A 23,000-nucleotide genomic window follows, 5' to 3' on the forward strand; every position below is an offset into this window, starting at 1 on the left:
ATCTCACGGGGATATGGAAACCTCTCCTGAAAAGCAGTTCAGAGAAATCCTGAGCTGTTTTGTGCTGCTAGGCATGAAGATGCTCAGGATCTTCCACAGGTGCTCAGCAGGCAGCAGGATTGTGCCTGGATGTCACTCTGGAAATGCCAGTGGCTCAGCTGAGAGCTCTGGCAGTGACTGACACTGCACTGAGAGGGGCCACAGTCCTGCAAGGGTCTTTCATCAGGAGCAAAGAGCAGCCTGGAGGGTGGGCAATGCTGGATCTGTACCACTGCGTGCTCATCCTTCACCTGAATGTGGAGCTGCCCCCAAAGTTGCCATGCATCACTTTTACTTTTTCTCCTCTTGGGGTATATTTTGGAGCAGCTGTTCTATGTGGCTTTTGATGATGATCCTGTGGGAAGCAGCCATTTGCCTGCTGTGCTATCCTCACAACTAGTACTAACTCTTCATTCCCTTTGGTTTTATTTGGGGTTTTTTTATCTATTTGTTTGATTGGTTTGCTGCATGGGTTTGTTTGTTTGTTTGTTTGTTTGTTTGTTTGTGTTTATGTCTGATTTGGCTTGAGTTTTTTGTTTGCTTTTTCATAAATGACTGGTGAAGTTGGCAAAGCCAAACTCAAGATAATGTAAACCAGGATCAGCTTTTCAGAAATTCCTTTTGGCTGGGTTTAGCTGCATCCCCTAGGCTCAGGATCACTAGTATATTTTCAGGTTTTGCTCTGCATCATCAGCCTGCCCAGACTCCGCTTGGTGTTTCACAAATGGAGAAGACAATGGACATTGTGCCAAGCTTCCTTTCAAACAGAAAAACCTGGGGCAGCATGACAGAAAAGAAGAAAAATAAATCACCAGTTAGAACAGAACCAGTGTCCCACCATCTTCCCATCCACTGTTATTAATTTTGTACATTTAGAGACAAAGCTGGGTCTAAAGCTTGCATCTCGCAGTTCCTGATGCTATTTGCTACCCTTCAGCCTTGACTGGCCCTGATGTGACTGACTACTGGGCAAGTGGGGCTGGGGATGCTCAGCCTGGAGAGAGGAGACACTGGGAGGCCTCCCTGTGGCTGTGGAGGAGTGGAAGGCTCCCACAGGAAAGAAGGGGACAGAGTGTTCAGCAGGGCCTGAGCTGACAGGACAAGGGGGATGGCTTTCAGCTGCAGCAGGTTGATTGAAGCTGCATCTAAGGAAGCTGCTCTTTTCCACTGGGGGTGGTGGGGCACTGGCCCAGGCTGTGCACAGAGGCTGTGCATGCCCCATCCTTGGCAACAGGGCTCTGAGCAGCCTGCTCTGGGGGAAGATTGCTCAGCTTGGAACAAGATGTTTCTTCAGGCTCCCTTCCAAGCCCAACCATTCAGGGACTCCATCATTCCATGGTCTCCACTGTCCACTTCAGATGGAGCCTGGGAACTGTGATGTCACAGCCCACGCTCCAGCTGGAACGTCCAGCGCCCAGCAAAGGGCACAACACAACCGTTGGCCGCTGTGTTGACACGCTCTGCACCTTGCTCCTGCCCTCGCCTTTCACTCTTCTTATCCCCCCGATACCCCGATCATTCCTGACAGCTCCTGAGTGCCTGGATTTCATCATCCAGCCCTGCAGGATGCTCCCCTTTGTCCTGAGGAAGGTATGGTGCCATTCCATGGAGGTGGACACCCCCCACCTGCCCGGGTGGGCTGGAACTCTGTGGGGATGGAGTGGGACAGGGAGCCCACTCTGAGGTTTTGCTACCTCTGCAGGCTGTCCCAGACGGAGAGGAGGAGATGGAGGTGGATACAAAGATTGATATGGATGAGGAGATGGAAATTGACGGAGAAGACTCTGGAGAGGAAGAGATGGACGTGGATGTGGATGAGGAAGAGGAGATGGATGTTGATATGGAAGATTCCATTGAGGACATGGACATTGATTGAAAAGGTGAGGAAGAGGCCGTGATCTTGGGCTGAAGACCAATGCCAGCAGCAGGACAGGCAGAGTGGGTCTCCTGCTGCCAGGCTGGGGCTGGGCTGGGTGCTCCCTGCTCAGGGACATTGTACCCAGGGCACTGCATTCTGGTGGCCATCCACAGCCTGTCCTGTGCCTGCTTTGCTCCGCACAAGCTCCATCCCAGACCCAGCCAGGCTCAGTTCTGGTAGCAGAGTCCTGCTGCTGTGCCAGTGTCTGCCAGCCTGGGGGCACATGGAAGAACCCTCTGTGCCTGACTGGAGTGACCGTGGCACTTGCTTTTCTTCCAGGAACAGTGGACATCACAGACAGGGACACCTACAATCAATAAAAGGTTTTTTTCCATTTTCTCAAGCCACGCGTTGGGCGCCACTAACTGTATTTGTCCTGGTTTAGGGCAAGTTTGGGAGATAACCCCCAAAGGGGCTTCTCTACAAAAGCAGATTCAATTGCCCCTCCCCCCTCCAACCAGTTCGGGAGAAAATATCTCCTTGCAGAAAAATGGAAAGAAACCTGTTTATTAAACAATAGAAACCAAACAATATTAAGCAATAAAACTTCTCACTGATCCAAGGAAAGCAAACTCAGAACAGTCCCCTCCCCGGGTTGCAGCTTGGCTCACTCAGTCTTTGATCAGTCTCTCTGGTGCTGGAAATGCTGCTGCCCAGGCCCGGCCAGGGGCCACAGGTGGAGCTGCCGGTGCTCTTCTGGGTGTTCAGTGCGGAGCAGGCTTGAACAGGTCCAAGAAAAAAGGAAAAAATCACAATCCGGAGAACTTCTTTGCCTCAGCTAGCTAAAACTAACTAAAAGCAAGAAAAAGGAAAAAAGGAGCTCTGTCCGGCTGTCTGTCCATCCGCAGACAACGCAGTCCAGGAGCAGGAATGTGGAGGACTGAGAGCAGTCTGAAAACAAACTGTGCGCTTCTTCCCTGCCCTCTCCACTGTCTGGAAGAGAGTCTTAAAGGTGTAAAAATTATTCTTCAGTATAAAGAGAACAAGACGATTGGGGATTAAAGCGTCATATAGTCAACCCAGGACATTCCACCCCTTATCGCCATATCGTCGGCTTACTACTAAAACTAATATATATTTTAAGTCTACAAACACATACATTATACATCTAATATACAGCTATACACAGACAATGGTGGCAACATTCAGCAGTGATATTTATACATGGTTCTCACCCAACAATCAGATCTCCCTGAGGTACACATCGTGTTCTTCCATCTTTTTGCATTATCCACCATGTGCAACCTGGTCCCTGAGCACAAACAACCCCGCGAATGGGTTTGTCTGTACTCGAGGCAGGATTGATCCAAACTGTCTTCCCTAACAAACCCCTGACATGTACCACTGGGACTTTGTTTCCATCTATACTGTGCAAAGGCTCATATTGGGCAGGGCCCACTTGGTTAGTAGAGCCTCGGGTATGAAGGAGTGTAGGGGGATGCCCCCAATGAGAGAGGGACAAACTAGCCTTTGTCCCCCAAAAAAGGAAGGAGGCCCAGAAGTTTCTCCCAATGATCAGGTGAAAAGACACCTTATAGGACCCCAGACACTTCACTAAAACCTTGGGGTCACCTAATTGGATGAGAGCCAAAAGATCCCGCCTGGGTCATCAGGTAGAAAAAGAGAGAACAAAAGAACCACGAGGCTTTTGTGAAGGTGTTTTACCAGGAGCAGACCTCTGTACCTGGATCGGATTTTCTGTTTATTGTTTTTCCTTTTATTAAACCTTTTTGTTTCCAACACTGCAGCAGAAGCCATCCTGCTCATTATTTGCCTCCAAAGGTAATAGCTGAGCTATCCTTGGTGTATTAAGTTCCCTTTTAAGGGCTCATAAAACCCTGGCCCGACAAAACAGAACTTAATACGGGTATTAACTAACCAGGTGGCCTTTGCCAGATGCTGCTCCCAGTTTTTGAAAGATCCCCCACCTAAGGCTTTCAAGGTGCTTTTTAGCAGCCCATTGTACCTTTCCACTTTGCCCGAAGCTGGTGCATGGTAGGGGATACGGTACACGCACTCAATGCCATATTCTCTGGTCCAGGTGCTGATAAGGCTGTTCTTGAAATGAGTCCCATTGTCTGACTCAATCCTCTCAGGGGTACCATGTCTCCACAGGACTTGCTTTTCAAGACACAGGATGGTGTTACGGGCAGTAGCATGAGGCACAGGATAGGTCTCCAACCATCCCGTGGTGGCTTCTACCATTGTGAGCACGCAGCGCTTGCCTTGGCGTGTCTGGGGCAGTGTGATGTAGTCAATCTGCCAGGCCTCGCCATACTTGTACTTGGACCACCGCCCACCATACCATAGGGGCTTCACCCTCTTGGCCTGTTTGATGGCAGCACACGTCTCACAGTCGTGGATTAACTGAGAAATACTGTCCATGGTTAAATCCACCCCTCAGTCTCGTGCCCACTTATAGGTGGCATCTCTCTGCCCTGATGACCTGAGGCATCATGGGCCCCTCGAGCTAGGAATAACTCTCCCTTGTGCTCCCAGTCTAGGTCTATCTTGGACACGCCTATCTTTGCAGCCTGGTCTATCTGCTCATTGTTTTTGTGCTCCTCATTGGCTCTACTCTTGGGGACATGGGCATCTACATGGCGGACCTTCACAGGTAGCCTCCCTACCCTGGTAGCGATGTCTTTCCACTCTTCAACAGCCCAAACTGCTTTTCCTCTACGCTGCCAATTAGCCTCTTTCCACCTCTCCAGCCATCCCCACAGAGCGTTGGCTGCCATCCATGAATCAGTGTAGAGGTAGAGCTTTGGCCACCTCTCTCTTTCAGCAATGTCCAGGGCCAGTTGAACAGCTTTGAGTTCAGCAAGTTGGCTTGATCCACCTTCTCCTTCAGTGGCCTCTGCAACCTGTCGTGTGGGGCTCCATACGGCTGCTTTCCACTTCCGATTCATTCCTACCATGCGACAGGAACCATCTGTAAAAAGAGCATATTGTGTTTCTTCCGCTGGCAGTTGGTTATATGGAGGAGCTTCTTCAGCACGTGTCACTTCTTGTTCCTCTTCATCAGTGAGACTGAAGTTTTCACCTTCTGGCCAGTTTGTAATTATTTCCAGAATCCCAGGGCAATTCAGCTTTCCAATACGGGCATGCTGTGTTATGAGAGCAATCCACTTACTCCATGTAGCACTGGTGGCATGGTGGGTAGAGGGAACCTTTGCTTTGAACATCCACCCCAGTACTGGTAGTCGGGGTGCCAGGAGGAGTTGTGCTTTGGTGCCTATTACCTCTGAGGCAGCTTGGACTCCTTCATAGGCTGCTAAAATTTCCTTCTCTGTTGGAATATGTTTGGCTTCAGACCCTCTTTAGCTTCGACTCCAAAATCTTAGTGGTTAGCCTCGAGTCTCCCCAGGCACCTTCTGCCACAGGCTCCAGGACAAACCATGGTTCCCGGCTGCAGAGTAGAGCACATTCTTCACATCTGGTCCTGTCCTGACTGCACCAAGGGCTACCGCGTGAGTGATCTCCTGCTTAATCTGGACGAAGGCTTGTTGCTGCTCAGGGCTCCAGCGGAAAATGTTCTTCTTACGGGTGACTAGATAGAGAGGGCTCACGAACTGACTGTACTCAGGAATGTGCATTCTCCAAAAACCTATGGCACCTAGGAAAGCTTGTGTTTCCTTCTTGTTGGATGGTGGAGACATTGCTGTGATCTTGTTGATGACATCAGTGGGAATCTGATGTCGTCCGTCTTGCCACTTCACTCCCAGAAACTGGATCTCTTGAGCAGGTCCCTTGACTTTGCTCTTCTTGATGGCAAAGCCAGCTTTCAGGAGAATCTGGATGATTTTCTCTCCTTTCTCAAACACTTCTGCTGCCGTCTTCCCCCATACAATGATGTCATCAATATAGTGCAGATGTTTTGGAGCTTCTCCAGGTGAAGGCAAACTGTGGCCTGCATTCTGCTGCCAGCGGAGTGGAGAAAAATGCATTGGCAATATCAATAGTTTTTGGGAGCTTTGTAACAAGCTAGCTCCGAGCTAAAGGTCACAGTGAGATTAATTTGACCGAGATACAGAATGAGGGGAGTTGCCATTCCAATTAAACTGTGTCCTTGGCCCACAGATGAAGAAATGCACAGAAACAGGTGGTAAAGCAAAACAGCTTGGGAAAAGTAGTGATAGTTACACCAAAACAGCACGTAGATAGCTGATAACTAATTAGCCAATGGTGAGCTGGGATTTTGCACTATGCATGAGCTAATTAAAGGGTGTATAATAATTGGTGATTCGGGAATAAAGACGAGACTTGTAGATCATCATCTGGTGAACGAGTCTTCCTTCTCCATCAAATGGCTGACCCCGACGTGAACCCGTAAGACGACTACGGACGGACACGGCTGCCACGGATCGGGAAGTAGGAGCGGGTCCCTCTGAAGCAAGGGGGGGACGGCAAACGATCCACTGTGAGTTCGCGGCCCTGGGAGCTATATAGATAGTCCCAGCCTACGTGCTTCCGGAGTCTGAAAGCCTTGCAACAGCGCTGATTAGAAATGGAAAGGCAAGCAGCATATGATTTATTTACTTGCTTTTTAAAAAAGCAGCAGATTAAGGACATAGACTTGCAGAAACAGCTCCCACAGTTGTTAGCTTACGAGTATGCACAAGGAGTTTCTCAAAATCCTTATTTAGTACATGAATTAACAGAGTGGCGTAAGTTCGGGACCAGGAAAGCGACAGGGGCCGCGGGAGAGCCCGGGGCGGACGCGGCGGCAAGAACGCGTATGGTGGCGGCGGCATGCTCGGTGCTGGCGGCGGTCCCAGTGGTGCAGCGGCGGAGCGGACCGAGCGCTGCAGAGGCGGCATGCTCGGTGCTGGCGGCGGTTACACGCACTGCGGGTCCAGTGACACGCACGGTGACAAAAACTCGCACGGCAGCTGTCCGTAGGGAAAGAGCACAGATCGCGAGGGAAGTGCCAGCCGGGGCCGGGCCAGCCAAGGCGAGACGCGGGGGCCAAATACGCGGCAGCGTCAAGCACAGTGCCGGTGGTAGCAGCGGCGGATGCGCACCAGTAACGCGAAACCCGAAAGCTGGAGCTGGGAGGGCTTTTTCACTTTTTGCAACCCCACAAAAGCACCAGCGGTGTGGGACATGCTCCCGCTGGCTGCAGGTGTTGGCGCAGAGCCAGGGGGAACCAGCCCGAGCGGAAATCCAGGCAGAGCGGAGCCCAAAGGAGATCGGGGCTGCGCGGGTCCGGGCGAGGGCGTTTCTTTCCGCACCCCCAAGGTGGCGCAGGCTGAAGCTGTGCCCAAGCAGGCGGGGACGGGCGTGGGCAGACATTCCTCAGGGCACCGCCCTGTCACAGCTGCCTGGCAACCACAGCAGCCAGCCCATCGCAGCAATTCAAACAAGTGTCTGAGAAAAAACAGGTCAGGAATTTTCTTCAAGATCAGGATGGAAAACTTCTGCAAATTCACTCAGTGCTTCATCATGCAGCAGATGTTATACGGAGCATTTCACCCAACTGTTCCACAGGCTTTACAGTTAGTTTACCAGTTTTTTTTGTAAATGTGTTTGCTTTTCTAAAAGTGATTGAGTATTTGGGTTTGATAGCTTTAAGTTTGATGACTTCATTGCCTTTCCCTTGCCTGAGGCGGGAGCAACCTTTTAGGGGGCAGAGTCTAAGTAAACTTCCTAGTTTCTGTTTGGACTACATGTGAGAAGATTTAAACTGTAATATTTCTGTATACTATAGTCTTTATGGTCTTTGCTCTCTTCTATTCATTAAAAGATGGCATTAGATAAATGGATGTAAATGTGCTAATTGTTTTTGTACTGTCCTTATTTTAAGTGAAATTATTTGTGTTTAAAATTATCTGTCATCTTTCTCAGTTTTGTTTTTAAATATCTATGCAAACTGTCCAGCTTTACCAGCCTGTTATCCTTCAGTTAATGATTGTTGTCAATCAGTAAGAAATCTCAGTGTAACAAAATGCCAGAGGAACTGCTTTTATTGTAAAAAATTATTCCCAGGGAAACAAAATGTCATGTAAAGATGAAAGTATTAGTAAAGATTCAATTACCCAAGGTGTCTTGGAAGACAGAGCATTTGGAAAAGGTCAATCAGACCCTGTTATGGGGTCATCAGTCGATTCCCCAATGATTCAAAGTTTTAAGAATTATTTATATTAAGTTTATAACCTTTGTTATTTTTAGTTTTTGTAAGTAATGCTGATAGATAGTGATTGTTGTTAATATTACATGAATGCTTAGAAAAAGGGTTGTCTTAACTTGCTTGAACACTTGCTGCTGATAAATTGATTACATTATGTGAATTCTCTGATTTTTGTGATAAGAATTATTAAGGTATTGTTGTAGTATTTACAGCCAGCTTTCATGTGTTTTTCTATTTTTTTTGTGTGATCACCTGCAAGACACGGGTCTCTTCAAGATCCTGTCTTTTATTTCCTAACTGTTTAGATGTTTCTGAAAGTTTTTATCCAAATTGCCAGTTTTGTGGTTCTTTTAATTATTATTACAGGAATACTCCAGCAGAGAATTCAAGAAGTTTGCTGTGTTTGGAAAATCTCTGTCTTGACAGAAACTTCAGAAAGATTCAATTGTTTGATAGTTTGATTAGTTTGTAACCCTAAGGTTTCTTGTTTATAAGTTGTTTTTAAAAAGTCCTGTTTAAAAAATGTGTTAAGTGACACTCACCAATTAGAGTTTGGGCTCTGGCCAAGCTCTAGCTCTATTTGGATGGAGTGACTGACAATCAACCCAGATGTTTTCTGCATCAAAAAGTATTCAAGTCCTTTTGACTTGGCGATTTGACCATCTATGATAGCTGAGCCATTTTCAGAGGGAGTTGGGGGAAACATGAATCCGGACATGATTTCTCCAATTCTCTGTCATTTTAAGGTTTATCAGCTGTCGCAGACTCTGGGATAAAAGTTCAGTGTTGTAGTGTTTAGTAATTTTCTGATCTTGTATGTGTTGTTGATTGTGTGTATTATATAAATTGATTCCTAATTACTCTTATCTTAACATTTCTCTATGTAACATTGCAAAATGAAACCAGGACCCATTCTTCACCTCCAGGATTTTGAGAAGATTCTTCAGTCCTGCAGGGACATGGGATTTGTTTGTGTTTTAACAGGTGCAAAGTCCAGATGGATTTCAATGAAGAATGTGTAACTCTATCAAGAGCAAGAGAAACATTGACCATTCAACAAGCAAAGAAGACAGACAGATATTGGACATGCTGTCTCAAGATGTACAAAGTGTAAATCATGCAATACTGCAGAATAGAGCAGCAATGTATGCTATAGGGATATTAGGTGTAATAGTATTGCTTGTATTACCATGCTTGCTTAATTGCGTACAAAGAATAGTGAGTCAGATGATGGGAAGGGCTTGGAAAACAACACTTCTGGCCCAAAAAGAAAACAGGGGAAATGTTGGGAGCTTTGTAACAAGCTAGCTCCGAGCTAAAGGTCACTGTGAGATTAATTTGACCGAGATAGAGAATGAGGGGAGTTGCCATTCCAATTAAACTGTGTCCTTGGCCCACGGATGAAGAAATGCACAGACACAGGTGGTAAAGCCAAACAGCCTGGGAAAGTAGTAAGTAGTTATACCAAAACAGCACGTAGATAGCTGATAACTAATTAGCCAATGGTGAGCTGGGATTTGCACTATGCATGAGCTAATTAAAAGGTGTATAATAATTGGCGATTCGGGAATAAAGACGAGACTTGTCGATCATCATCTGGTGAGCGAGTCTTCCTTCTCCATCAGTTCTGCCCTCTTCCTGATGATGCTGTGCACGGATGGAGCCCTGCCGTGCTTTCAGAATGCTATTCTTGAAAACTTCCAGCATTCCCAGCCCCTGTGCTCTCCATTGGATGCCTGCCATGGAATCCCTCTCAGCTGGGTTCAGAGCATCCTCAGATTGGCTCTTCTAAAATCAGGGGTGTTACAGGTTCTGGAGGATTCCCATGCAGAAAGACTTAATTGTACTTGTGATTGGAAATCCAGTTTTGTTTGATCAGCTGCTCTTGCAAAGAATATGTACCAACCCCTGGAATGGTGAAAAGCCACTGAGCAGGAGATGCAGCATGGTGCTTCATTGGGAGGGGCAGGCAGGCCGCCCACATTCAGGGCATCTCCTCCATCAGAAGGACATGCATGTTGTCCCTCTCATCCCTCCACCCCACAACCAGGCCTGACATCTCCTCCTCTGGAGCGGAGTTTTTCCTGTTATAACGTCATCTCATGCTTGGTCAGCACGTGAGAAGAGGCTGCAATGGCTTGTGATGCCACCTCCATGCCAAACACAGCTCCATTGGGTGTTGTTCCTCTTTCACAGGTTAACTTCCCATCGATTGACCAATCCATTGTTTCTCTCAAGGGTCACATTCCCACCAGTTCATCCATAAGGTTTCCTTCACTGTCTGTTCTTCATTGTCTTGCTGACGTGCACAGCAGCAGATCAAATGTGGCAGGGCCTTAGACACGACTTGGCTCCTGACACACAGGCTCCTTGTGCCACTGCTGGCCTTCCGTGTGCTCAGCAGGATCTGTAACTGCACAGGGTTGTGGAACTGCAGCTTCAGCACAGGGACCATGCCAGCCTGACCTGCCCTCGTTCCTGTGCACAAAACACGGCGTGGCAGAGAACGGCAGCAGGGGCCTGTGTGTCCCAGGGCCCCGGATTTGTTCTGCTGCAGCTCCACAGGGATGCAGGCAAAGTGAAGAAGCCAAACCGTTTATTAATGAAAGCCAAAAACAACGGGTGATATGGCAGGGGAAGAGGGAATGGGCAGTGTCTGAGGGCTGGAGGGAGGGAGGTATCTACAGGCAGGGAAAGGCCAGAAGCCATGCGAGCTTCCCACAGGCTCAGCTGTACCAATCATCAGCTGTGCCTGGAGCTCCAGCGGCAATGGGAGATGGTGTCCTGTTCAGTGTCTCCTGGTGCTGTTCTTGGGACACTGGTTCACCGCATCCTGAAGATGGACCTAATTCTTCAGCTCTTCTGGCAAACCGGGCGTGAATATTCAGGTTTCAGTGGGACAGACTAGTGTCTTTCCTTGGGACTGAAATGGCTGGAACAAAGAAGAGAGCCACAGTCAGCACCCACATCTGCATGAATCCTAGGAGACCCTCCTGCCAAGGTGTGCTGCTTTGTGCACCCCAGACGTCATGTTTTGGGAGAAGCTGCTGGCAGCTTCCTCCGTGTCTGCTAGGAAACCAATCAATGGCTGCCGTTGGGAATTGATAATCTGGAAAGCTGTACACAAAAGCCTCTGTGAAAAACACATCTTAAAAACAAAAGAAACTCGGGGAACTTTCTCTTTTCCCTTCTGGCCGACAAAGAGGTAACACTGCTGGCCCAGCCAAGGCCTGGCTGAGGTCCGTGAAGAAGAAGTCAAGCCCTAGATGGGAAAGATGAGGAGATGTCTTTAGTTTTAGGCCAAAATTCTCTTGTAATTCTCCTGTATATGGAGAATGATACTTTTTTCCCTATAACGCATGAAGGTATGGGGAGATGAAAGTGTTCAAATGGTAGGTATTGAGCAAAGACCTCCATGCTAAAGTCAGCAGATGTTAACATAGCTGTGATTCTTTGAGAAGTTTCAACAGAGACAGGGAGAAGAGTGATGAAGATTCTGTGCCCCCAGGAACAGAAGATCTCTCTTGCTAGAGATGAAGATGATTTTAGAGAACAAGAACTTTGCTTTTGAACAGCTCATCTTTAAAACAGTAGCCCATAAGTTGACATGCCACATAAACCCAGCTGTGAGAAAAGCTTGTGGAAAATGGGACTGATTTCAGCATTGCACATTTCCCTGGGTGGCTGCTATTCATGGAAATTGAGAGCCACGAGAGAACTGTTTTCTTATGGAAAAGTCTCCATAACATTAATAAGAGGGACTTCTCTCCTTAAGCAAAGAGACAAAAGACTATTGCAAAGGTAGTAAACTGACTCAACATTTTGGTTTGGTCTCTTTACATTGTCAGTGGGAAAGAAAAGGTTGTAGGGGGAGGAGAAGTGTTCCGAAGGTTTTCTTCTGACTCTTATTACTCTTTCTTTTAGTTACTCTTAAATTGTTCTTCATACCCTTTTAAAGGCTCGAGCCTGCTTTGGCTTTCTCTTAATTCTATCTCAAAGGGGAAATGAGTAAATACATTCTGGTGAGCGAACTGCTGATTAACCAGAACTGAACCCACCACAGCAACTGGCACATTGGCCAGGAAATCCTAAATTGGCAAAGCAAAACCACTACATCAAGGGTGTCCCACTCAGCTCTTCTATCGGCCAGAAGAGAGGAGGGGCCCACGGGATCAGCCACAAGACGCTGGCCATGAATCCCCCCAGCAGTGTCCCTGCAATCGCTCTGTGTGCTCTGGCCACGCCATCCCTCATGCACACAAGGAGCGAAGCCCACCGCAGCCGGGACAGGGATGGCAGCTCCCTGCCCGGGCATTGCAGCTCTCCCTGGCAGCCCCGCTACCAGCCCGCTGCCCTGACTCACCCTGACTGTGGAACTGGAGCTCTTCCCTCTTCCTCGACAGGTAGCGCGCGGCCATCCCTGTGAACACAGAGCCTGTCACGGCGGCAGCGGCACAGCTCCCTGCCAGCGGCGCTGCCAGCGCTGCGGCCACACGCCCTGCTGGCCCGGCAGGGCTCAGCCCGGGCCCTTGCCGCACGCTGCCGCCCAAGGGCACGGCTGCCAGAGGGCGGCAGCAGCGCCCGGGCCAGGCGGGGCTCCACGGCGCCGGGCCCGGATGGCGCTGCCGGGGCAGCGGGCGGGGCTGGGGCCGAGCTGCGGCGGGCCGGGGAGGGAGCCCGGCCTCGTGGCTCACCGATGATCCTGAAGGCCGCCTCTCGCAGGGACTCCTGTGGGCTATCCAGGAACCGCAGGGCCCATTGCATGCGCTCGCTCGCTTGTCTCCTGTCCTCTAGCAGCTGCAGAGAGCGGCAGCAGGGAAGGCTTGGCGCGGGCTCAGCCCCTGTGGCGGGCGCTCCCTGCGCCCAGCCCCGGCCTCCCCTGCCCGCACAGCCCCGAGGCGCGGCCAGCAGCCGCTGGCGCCGGGCTCCGCAGGGGGCAGAGGGCCGGCTGCTGCCCGGGGAGCCGCGGGGCCGCCCCGCAGCCCCGCCACGCCGGGGCTCCATGGGCACCCGGCTCGGGCCCACAGCAGCCTGGAGAAGAGCCCGCGCCGCCTCTGGGTGCAGTAGCGGGCATGGGCACAGCTGCCAGCCCCGCACACTGAGCACCGCGCTCAGGGGCCTTCTCCAGGCTGAGCTTGGTGCTTCCAGGCCGTCCTTACCAGGCACTCATCAATTTTCAATGGCTGCTCTGTCTTCAGAACCCTCTGGAGATCCGCCTTCTCCAAGAACCCAGCCGCACAATACAGCGTTTTCATAGAGGCCTGGAGAGCAGCAGAGAGCCAGAGATGGCCCCACAGCCCAGGGCACCGGACTCACATTCCTGTGCCAGGGCCTGGAGGAGGCTGCAGCCCACCAGGCACCGGGCAGGAGGCAGCCGAGCCCCCTGCCAGAGATCCACCAGCATCACACAAAACCTCACCTCTGCCACATGCTGGTTCTCCTCATGGCAGTGCAAGAAGAGTGGGAGCAGGCTCTGGCTCACAATTCTCTTCAGGGGCTTTTTACCCTCTTCCACTACCAATTCCATCACCTTGCAGAAGAGGGAAATGGAGAGCAGCTGCAGATGGCTGTTGTCCTGGAGGAAAGAAGGAGAAAAAGGCCTAAGCATCACACATCCAGTACTCCTGGGCAAAGGCCTGAATATCCAGAGAGCACAAAATTTCTGGCCAGCGGCCAGTGCCCATGGCTGGGGCCACAGAGCCTTACACGGTCAAAGAGTGGCAGGAGTGCCTCAGCTAGCTTTGGGGCAGAAGTGCTGGATATCATGAGATGTTTTTTCTGGAGCATCTTCTTCAACAGAGAGAGGGACATGCTGACCACCTGTCCATCTGCATCACCCAGCAGCTCCAGAAGTCTTCGAGACACGCTGCGTATAGGTCTGGCCTGTGTGGAACACCAGGCTGAGCTGGGAGGCCATGGACGGCTGCAGCGCCAACAGCGCCCGGGCACTGCGACCCCAGCCTGCTGCTGCAGGGCCCACAGGCCAAAGGCCTGACCCAAAGCACTGGGGCAGGTGAGGCAAGAGAGCTGGGAGCAGCTGCCTCAGCTGCTGAAGCCCTGCCAGCCCATGGGGCTGCTTTCCCCAGTGCAGCTTCAGCCGCTGCCCCTTCTCACCATTGAGGGATCCTTGCTGAGCACCACGAGGCCTCTGAGTGCCAGGCGACGCCTCTCCCTGCACTTGCTGTGCAGGCAACTTGACATGATCTTCAGGACAGTGTGAGCACATTTACTCAAGTCCAGGCACTCGAGGACCTGAAAGGCACAGGCAGTGATGGGGGACCCGGCCAGCAGCAGCCCGGAAACGCACAGGGCTGGGCCCAGGCAGCAGCACAGGGCACGGGCACCGTCCCGGGCAGCTGTGGCTATGAGAGGGCAGAGAGCTGGGAGGCAGCTCAGCGAGGCAGTGCTGGCCACCAGGCTCACCTCCACAAGGAATGCCAGGAAGGGCAGATCCCACCTTGGCTTTTCACAGCTGAGCACAAGGAGAAGGCGGTATGCGACATGGGAACACATGGAGGTCAAGACATGGCGCATCTCCCTGGAAGGGGGAAAAAGGCACCAAGACCCTGAGGTGGGGGGACCAAACCTCTGCCAGGACTGACTCGCGGAGGTCTGGTCTTTCCCCAGCCTCCCTGGAGGGGATGTGAGCGCTGTGGGAGGTGGCCCCTTTGGGGCACCCTCGTCTCCCAGCCTCTTCCAGTCTCCTTGGCTGTCCCTCGGTGTCAAGGCCCTCTGGCCCTTGACCACAGGGACTGTGTGGGGCACCCGGGCACAGGGCAGAAATGCTGAGGGCAGTGTAGAGGAGAAGGGGGTCTCACCTGGCCAGCAGTCCCACAGCATAGTGCTGGGTGTGAGCAGTCAGCAGCGTGTCCCAGCCACACTTACGCTCCATATCCATCACCTCCTGGTCACACTGCAGTCGGTAGAGCAGAGCCTTCATGGCCTGCACTGCAAACCTGTGTGCAGAGCAAAGCCCAGGTCACACTGGGAGCACTGGTACTGGCCACAAGGGCATGGGAAGGACAGGAGCACTGGGACCTGTTGGGCCTGCAGGGAAGGCGATTTTCCTCCTGGCATGCTCTCCAGAAGTTTTCAACTTCCTCTGGTGGCATCTGCTGTGTGGTGATGACAACGTGGAAGAGCAGAGCCGTAAACAGAGGGTAGAAAGAATGAATCCTTGTCTCATGGTACAGAGGCACCTGGACAATCACCCAGATCACCAGAGTTGCCTGCAAGAGAAGCAGCCCAAAACGGAGCTCAGTGCCGAGGTGTCCTTGGGGCAGGGCCCAGGGGCAGATGCAGGGGGAGCAGTGGGCCTGGTGGCCCCTGAGCCTGGCCCTAGCCCAGGTTTCAGCCCAGTGACTGAGGCAGGGAGAGGATGGAGAGCTGCTGGAGAGGCATCCGGGGGCTGAGAAGAGACCAGTTCCAGAAACTCACAGCCAGGGCAAAAACATCCTGATTGTCCCCATCGGAGGTGCACATTTTGCTCAGAGGCCAATCCTCCATTACACGGACCAGTGTTGGCAGCACTTTCTCCATTGTTAGTCTTGATGAAGCAATGGCTCTCCACATCATTGCAGCAGCTCTGTGGGATCAGGGCTCTGTGTCAGGGGTGTCTCAGTCACAGTACCATGCCCTGTGCAGCTGTGGGGGCACAGGTGACAGAGCCCCGGTGCCCTGAGGGGCAGGGAGGGAGCATTGGCAGCAGGCTGGGCAAAGAGAGGGGCCCGAGGGTCCTGGAGCTCTCTGCCTGTCTGGCAGAGCCCATTGGATGGGCTGTGATGGGCCACGGGCCCTAAAGGCTGGTGAGCCCTGAGCTCTCAAGGCACGTGGGCCCCGTACCTGTCACACGTTGGGGCACAGCGCAGGAGGGTCAGCACCACATCAACAGGATGCTCTTCAGCCAGCCTCACAATGTCAATTTTCAGCCTGGCATCCACAGTGTCATGGGACAGCAGCCTCTGGTGGATGTTCCTTACAATGGCTGGCACCTGGAGGACACCTGGGGGAAACTTGGAGCGTTCTTCAAGGGAGCAACTTCCCCAGCTTCCCTTCCCGCCACACTGTGCTGGCCTCAAAGGCTGAGGGGCCCCAGTGATCACGGCTTGAGGGGGCACAAAGTCCTGGGAGGCCTCCAGGCCTGATCCCAGCCTGCTTAGCTGCTCCTGAGACGAAAAACAAGGGTCCCTGAAATACTCTGGTATTAATTCCTCGATCAGAGTTGGAGTGGGCGTGGTGTCAGGATTTGCGGTGGCTTCAGTCTCTCCAGTGTTGGCATTTGTCATGGCCACGTCCTCAGTCACTGCCTTGTCTCCGTTTGCTGTGTCCTCATTCATTATGGTGTCAGAGTCTTGAAAGTGCTCAGCTGAATCCAGGCTGAAATCAGGCTCTGCCTGGAGCTCGGTCAGCCCCGAGTCAGGCTCAGCTGGGCCCTCAGCTGCACTGGTCCCGGTCTCTCTGCGCTGAACTCGCAGAAACTTCCGGAACATCTGCAGGACAGGGAAGCCAGAGATGCTGCATGGCATTCTCCAAGCGTAGTGCTCGGCTGAGCAGGGACAGCAGGCCCAGCCCATGGATGGGATGGCTGCAGGTACCTTCAGGGTTCTGTGGAAGCGGCCACGGCTGGATTGCTGCTCTTGTGTGTGCTCCACGGCTGCATCTGGCAAAGAGCGAGCACAGCCAGAGCTGAGGGGCTGCGGGAGAGGCCGGAGAACACAGCCCAGCCCTGCGCTCCCCAGGCAGGGACAGCCCCGGGATGCCCCAGGGGGATGGAGCACGGCCACTGCGGGGTGTCTGCCTGGGCCCTCTTCCGTCCTGTCCATGGGCATGGCCCCAGGGGATGGGATGGGATGGGATGGGATGGGATGGGATGGGCCCACACTGGCTGCAGCCATCAGCCCTGTGGCCCAGCTCTGACACTCACCATCCTGCAGTGTCTGGATCTTCTCCGGCTCTTCAGGCTGTTCTGCTGGGGCAGCTCCAGGGCCTTTGTTTTTTTTCCCCCTGAGCACTTTGAACAAGCCAAGGAATCTGCCTGCCATGTCAGAGTCTGGCCTAGAGGGCACCTTAAATAGAGGTTCCTCAGGATATTGCCAAGTCAACAAGTCTTGCAGTTGCTGAAAGCACCAGCAAGAGAGAAGCCTCAGGAAGGCAGCAGGACAGCAAGCAGCAAGACCTGCACTTTGTTCTTGAGGACTCCTGCCAAAATCACAGGAGACTCCTCAACAACGATTCAGGTCACCAAATCCCGCGGTCTGGCCTGGAGTGCACAGGCCACAGGGATAGATGTCTTGGAAAAGATCCGAGTCACCAAATGCCACAGTCTGGCCGCAAGGCCAGCTGCAGGAACAGCGTCTGGAAAAAGCTCCGGGTGGGACACGAACGAGTGCGCTGTGCAGGGGCTCCTCACAGCACCGCTCTGTCCCGTCCTGTCCCGTCGCCTGCTCCGAGCGCTGTGGAGTGTTCTTGTCACCCCCAGCTCCTATGTCACCACGTGTCACAAAGGACACCCTGTCCCGTTCCATGCCAGTGCTGCAGCGTGTCACAAAGGGCCCTTGCACCCACTGCCACCTGCCCTGGGGCCGCCCCCAGCCCACCCAAAGTGGCCCAGGTTGGAAGGAATCCCTGGCCCCAAGTGTCTAAGGCAGCCCGACAGGATCTTTAGGAAGGGCTCAGCCCATCAGCAAACGCTGCCCTGCTCTGCGGGCTCAGGGCAGCAGAAGGAGCCCCCAGGGCTGCCGAGGCAGCCGCGCTGGCAAGGGCACGGGGCCTTCCACGGAAGCTGGCACGGCCTCCTTGGGACACGTCCCGGCTGCTGGCCATCCTAAACCCGCGGCTGTGACAGGCACAGGGAACGTGTGGGCCAGGGCACCAATGGTGCTCTGAGCCCTGGGGCCCGGGCAGCGCTGCCATCAGCAGGTGTGGCAGAGTCCCCGCCCAAGCAGAGCTGCCACCCCCCGAGCCCTGGCAGCGCTGCTGTCCCTCTCCTGCCCCAGAGATGTGTGCCCCGGGGGGCTTGTGTGCCACAGGGAGCCAAAGCCCACGTGCACTGGGAGCTGTGCTCCTCCCTGCAGGGGCTGTTGGCAGGAGCACCTGGAGCACTGCTGCAACACTTGGTGTCTGGGAGAAGGCAGAGGCTGTTAGTCATGATTTTTTTCATAGAAGGGATTGCAGTGTGAAAAACAAGGTTCACTCTCCTGTAAAAAAATTAGAAAATGTAATAAAGTACAATAGGAGAGAATAAAGCAAATATTTTTGACTGGATGCCTTTTGCCATTCAGCCTAGACTATCCCAGCTATTTTGAAAACACTCTTTGTATACCATTTCTATTGCATCTGCCTGTTACATATTCACAAACAATTATGCATGTTGAACTTTTCTCCAAACCAGTTTCCATGTTTCAAGAACTTTTCCATGGCTCCTCCTCACGTCTGCCTTTTTAGAGCATGCGTATTCCTTGTTTGTGCTTTTAGTTCGTTCTTATAATCACCTCCATTTACGGGCTTTTGTGGATACTGACAGCCTGGTCAGTGAGAAGGCCACATAAACATTCCCAGGAATTGTTCTGGGGAGTTTTGAAAAGGCTGAGAGAAAGAATGAAAACAATCTTGCGGCTGGTGTTTTGAACAGTTGTTTTCTCAGAATATGTTTACCAAAGGGCATCTTCTTAATTAGCCAGTGGTGACGGGGTGTTGATTAAATGACCAGTCAGGTCCAGCTATATCGGAACAGTGTATAAAAAGGAATGGCTTTCTAATAAACTCAGCATTAACCTGCTGAAGAGAGTTAATGTGTCACTTCACTTCGGTTCCTGACTCAACGGTGACAGGTTTTGGTCCACATTTTCTTCAGACCATGAGTGCTGATAGTTGGCATATCTGCAGCAGGTGTCCTCGTCACACGTTCATTGGATGGTATCCCATGCAAGCAGGCATTTTAACACAAGCATACTACATCAGCTGTTTCTAAGTTTTAGTTAACAACAGAAATGAAAACGAGATCTTTATAGCAAAGTTCTTTTAACACCACACATATAGAATCCATTTCAACATTTGAAAAGGCCAGTATTGTACTGTGTATCTATAACAGCAGCAGCAGCACCTGAACACCACCAGCTGCTGAATTTCACAGGACAGTCAGATTATACAGAGGCACTGCCATCTTTCCTTGTGTTCTGGGAAAAACATCAGCTCAGTCTTTGATGTTCAATGCTCCAGCTGCTGCGTGTCTGACAGTGGTAGCTCATGTCCAAACACAACTGGGTGCCTGCTAAGCACGGCACTGGGGAGCCACAAACAGGGAAGTTCAGGCATCGCAATATATCAAGCTTCCAACAATCTCTTCTCCATTTCCAGATGCAAACATCAGCAAACACATGCTGGAAAAGTCAATGAGTTCCAACATTGCCAGGATACGAATTTCACTACCGAAACCAAGCAAGGATTGCCCACAAAGCCTTTGGAAACATTTCCTGGATGAATTAATGTCTCTCCCATGTAGGGCTGTAATAGCTGAACATCTGCAGTGCTGGAAGATTCCAGGTAGAGTGGGAACAAGTCCACAAAATTTCTGTACAATCTGAAATAGGGATGCAGGGCTGGACCAAAAGCTTTCCTGGGATGATGCTACTGAAATCCATTGCGTAATGATGCCCAGAAATTAATCAAAGCAAACAGTACTGCGTAGTATAAGGCCTATGGGGCAGGAATTTAATTTATTCGACATGGGGAGTGAGGGGCTTTAGTCTACCACAAATTCATTCTGGAATGAGACTCCCGATGGAGCCCCAGTGCTGCGGGGCGGCCCCGCGGCTCCCCGGGCAGCAGCCGGCCCTCTGCCCCCTGCGGAGCCCGGCGCCGGCGGCTGCTGGCCGCGCCTCAGGGCTGTGCGGGCAGGGGAGGCCGGGGCTGGGCGCAGGGAGCGCCCGCCACAGGGGCTGAGCCCGCGCCAAGCCTTCCCTGCTGCCGCTCTCTGCAGCTGCTAGAGGACAGGAGACAAGCGAGCGAGCGCATGCAATGGGCCCTGCGGTTCCTGGATAGCCCACAGGAGTCCCTGCGAGAGGCGGCCATCAGGTTCATGGGTGAGCCCCGAGGCCGGGCTCCCTCCCCGGCCCGCCGCAGCTCGGCCCCAGCCCCGCCCGCTGCCCCGGCAGCGCCATCCGGGCCCGGCGCCGTGGAGCCCCGCCTGGCCCGGGCGCTGCTGCCGCCCTCTGGCAGCCGTGCCCTTGGGCGGCAGCGTGCGGCAAGGGCCCGGGCTGAGCCCTGCCGGGCCAGCAGGGCGTGTGGCCGCAGCGCTGGCAGTGCCGCTGGCAGGGAGCTGTGCCGCTGCCGCCGTGACAGGCTCTGTGTTCACAGGGGTGGCCGGGCGGCACCTGAGGGGGCAGCCAGGAGAGCTCCAGCTCCTCACTGAGAGTGAGTGAGGGCAGCGGGCTGACAGCGGGACTGGCAGGAGAGCTGCAGTGCCTGGGCAGGGAGCTGCCATCCCTGTCCTGGCTGCGGCAGGCTCACTCCCTGTGTGGATGAGGGGTGGCATGGGCAGAGCACAGAGAGATTGCAGGGATGTGGGAGTGTGGATTCATGGCCAGCTGATCCAGTTGACACCCCTTCTCTTGTGGCCATGGCCAGAGCTGGGTGGGATGGCCCTGGCAGGACGGTCTCCTAGGATTCCCACCGATCCAGGCTCTGACTGTGGCTCTGTTCCTCTCCGTTCCAGCCCTTCAAGCCCTGAGGAGAGATGACAGCCCTTCCCAGGCATACATGTTAGTTCAACAGATAGTCAGTGGGAGAGCTGCAGAACGGGCTCAGAAGAACCAGACATTGTTGAAGACCTGCAAATGCCATGGAAGATGAGACTGCCTTGAGACCAGAAGAGACCAGCTGGAGCTCCAGGCACCGCTGATGATTGGCACAGCTGAGCCTGTGGGAAACTTGCATGGCTTCAGCCCTCTCCCTGCTTATAGATAGCTCCCTCCCTCCAGCCCTCAGACTCTGCCCATCCCTTCTTTTTCCCTCCATTCTCCCTCCCTGTTCACGGCTCTTTCCCTCTAGTCCTCAGATCCTGCCCTTCCCCTTTTCCCCACCCTGCTCACTCCTTTGCTTCGCCTTCCATGAATAAACAGTTTGGCTTCTTCACTTTGCCTGCATCCCTGTGGAGCTGCAGCAGAACAAATCCGGGGCCCTGGGACACACAGGCCCCTGCTGCCGTTCTCTGCCACGCCGTGTTTTGTGCACAGACCCAGAGGAACGAGGGCAGCTCAGGCTGGCACGGTCCCTGTGCTGAAGGTGCAGTTCCACAACCCTGTGCAGGTACAGATCCTGCTGAGCACACGGAAGGCCAGCAGTGGCACAAGGAGCCTGTGAGTCAGGAGCCAAGTCGTGTCTAAGGCCCTGCCACATTTGATCTGCTGCTGTGCACGTCAGCAAGATAATGAAGAACAGACAGTGAAGGAAACCTTATGGTTGAACTGGTGGGAATGTGACCCTTGAGAGAAACAATGGATTGGTCAGTTGATGGGAAGTCAACCTGTGAAAGAGGAACAGCACACAATGGAGATGTGGTTGGCATGGAGGTGGTATCAGAAGCCATTGCGGCCTCATCTGATGCGCTGGCCAAGCGTGAGATGACGTCCTAAGTGGAAAAACTGCAGAGGAGGAGATGTCAGGCCTGGTTGTGGTGTGGAGGGATGAAAAGGCCAAAATGCACGCCCTGTTGATGCAGGGGATGCCCTGAAGGTGGGTGGCCTGCCTGCCCCTCCCACTGGAGCACCATGCTGAGATCCCCTGAGAGGAGCCCAGTGCTCCTTGCTCCTCTCTGCTGACACGTGAGCTTTTGTCTGGGTTCGGGGTGGCCCTAGCTGTGTGAGGGGGGGTCCGTGGACACGAGACAGCCGGTCCTGTCCCGCTGGGTCCCAGCAGTGCCTGGCAGCTGTCCTGCATCCACGTCAGGATGCTGGCCAAGAGCAGCCCTGGAAGCTGAGGCACAGGTCAGGGCCCATGGTGTTCCCTCAGGATACAGCAGTCCCGAGGGGTCTCCCTAATTCAAAGAAATCTGCAGACAAATGCACTGTCCACCAAAAGCCCTTTTCTTGAGCTGACGGGAGGGCAGGGGTCTGCACCCCACCAAAATGCTTCTCTGCCATGTATAAATTTCAGTGGGTTGATGTAGGAATTGCATCAAAAATACCATCCATCTTTACCCTGCTGAGGTGATTGCATAGGCAGGGGGTTAGAAATACATTCTGTCAGATTCCTGTCCTTGAAGCTGATGTCCAGGCGCTGGCCAGAGCGGTCTCCATGCCCTAAAGCAGCACTTCTTCCTCATGGCTTCCCTGCACAGGGCTCATTGCCAACTTGCCCTTCCTTCTTCTGCTGGAATGTGTCTAAAGCTTTTTTCAAGTCCCTCTCCTGTCAAGTTAGGCCAGCCAGGTTTTTCTTATGCTAACTGGTGCTAAGTACTTCCCTGTGTCTGTGCTAAGTACTTGTTTGCTTAAGTGAATTGCTTGTGCTTATGTCAAACAAAGGCCTTGTTTCATCCTCCCCTTCTCTTTATCCTGATGCAAATTCTTTTGCAAGATTCCCTCCACAGTCCACAGGACATATGTACTGTTATGCTGCTCTTTCAATTTTCTACCACATCCATAGGTTCATGATGGTTTAGAGGAGGGTTCATTTTTTTAAAAATTAGAACGGGTTTGCTGAGGAAGCTAAAAATCTGAGGAGCTGTTGGTGATTGAAGATTTGTCCATCACAAGAAGACATCTGACTCATGATGTTCTCTATCTTTCTGTATTTTAGTGATGATTTTGGTAACTTCTTTGATAGCAATTTGAGTGTCCATAAGGCTCTGTGAGATGCATTTTTGACTTCTGCCACTAGCCATTCTATATTAGGCTGGTACAGTATTTGTTTTGG

At 52.5% G+C, this 23,000-nt stretch overlaps 1 protein-coding gene and 1 long non-coding RNA gene across 3 annotated transcripts in view; one reads left to right on the forward strand and one right to left on the reverse strand.

Moving 5' to 3' along the window:
- The first annotated feature begins 1,483 nt into the window (after positions 1-1,483).
- Positions 1,484-9,682, forward strand: LOC135288580 (uncharacterized). 2 transcript variants are annotated; one of them, XR_010351638.1, is made up of 3 exons: positions 1,484-1,629; positions 1,742-1,919; positions 9,075-9,682. It is a non-coding gene; the product is annotated as an uncharacterized LOC135288580 (long non-coding RNA). The 2 variants fall into 2 exon arrangements; XR_010351639.1 differs by lacking the exon at positions 9,075-9,682 and adding an exon at positions 2,237-2,300.
- Positions 9,683-12,200: 2,518 nt separating this feature from the next.
- Positions 12,201-23,000, reverse strand: part of LOC135288460 (maestro heat-like repeat-containing protein family member 6) — a 135,074-nt gene continuing 124,274 nt past the window's right edge. The window contains exons 2-14 of the mRNA XM_064401850.1: positions 16,685-16,749; positions 15,933-16,579; positions 15,528-15,675; positions 15,129-15,319; positions 14,909-15,046; positions 14,514-14,628; positions 14,205-14,342; positions 13,797-13,973; positions 13,510-13,665; positions 13,250-13,351; positions 12,785-12,887; positions 12,454-12,510; positions 12,201-12,229 (exon numbers count right to left, since the gene is read on the reverse strand). Coding sequence (XP_064257920.1) covers positions 12,201-12,229; positions 12,454-12,510; positions 12,785-12,887; positions 13,250-13,351; positions 13,510-13,665; positions 13,797-13,973; positions 14,205-14,342; positions 14,514-14,628; positions 14,909-15,046; positions 15,129-15,319; positions 15,528-15,675; positions 15,933-16,579; positions 16,685-16,749 — 2,066 coding nt within the window. The remainder of the gene's footprint in view (positions 12,230-12,453; positions 12,511-12,784; positions 12,888-13,249; positions 13,352-13,509; positions 13,666-13,796; positions 13,974-14,204; positions 14,343-14,513; positions 14,629-14,908; positions 15,047-15,128; positions 15,320-15,527; positions 15,676-15,932; positions 16,580-16,684; positions 16,750-23,000) is intronic.

The sequence above is a fragment of the Passer domesticus genome, chromosome 33 (assembly GCF_036417665.1).
Source record: "Passer domesticus isolate bPasDom1 chromosome 33, bPasDom1.hap1, whole genome shotgun sequence".
NCBI classification, from domain to species: Eukaryota; Metazoa; Chordata; class Aves; order Passeriformes; family Passeridae; genus Passer; species Passer domesticus.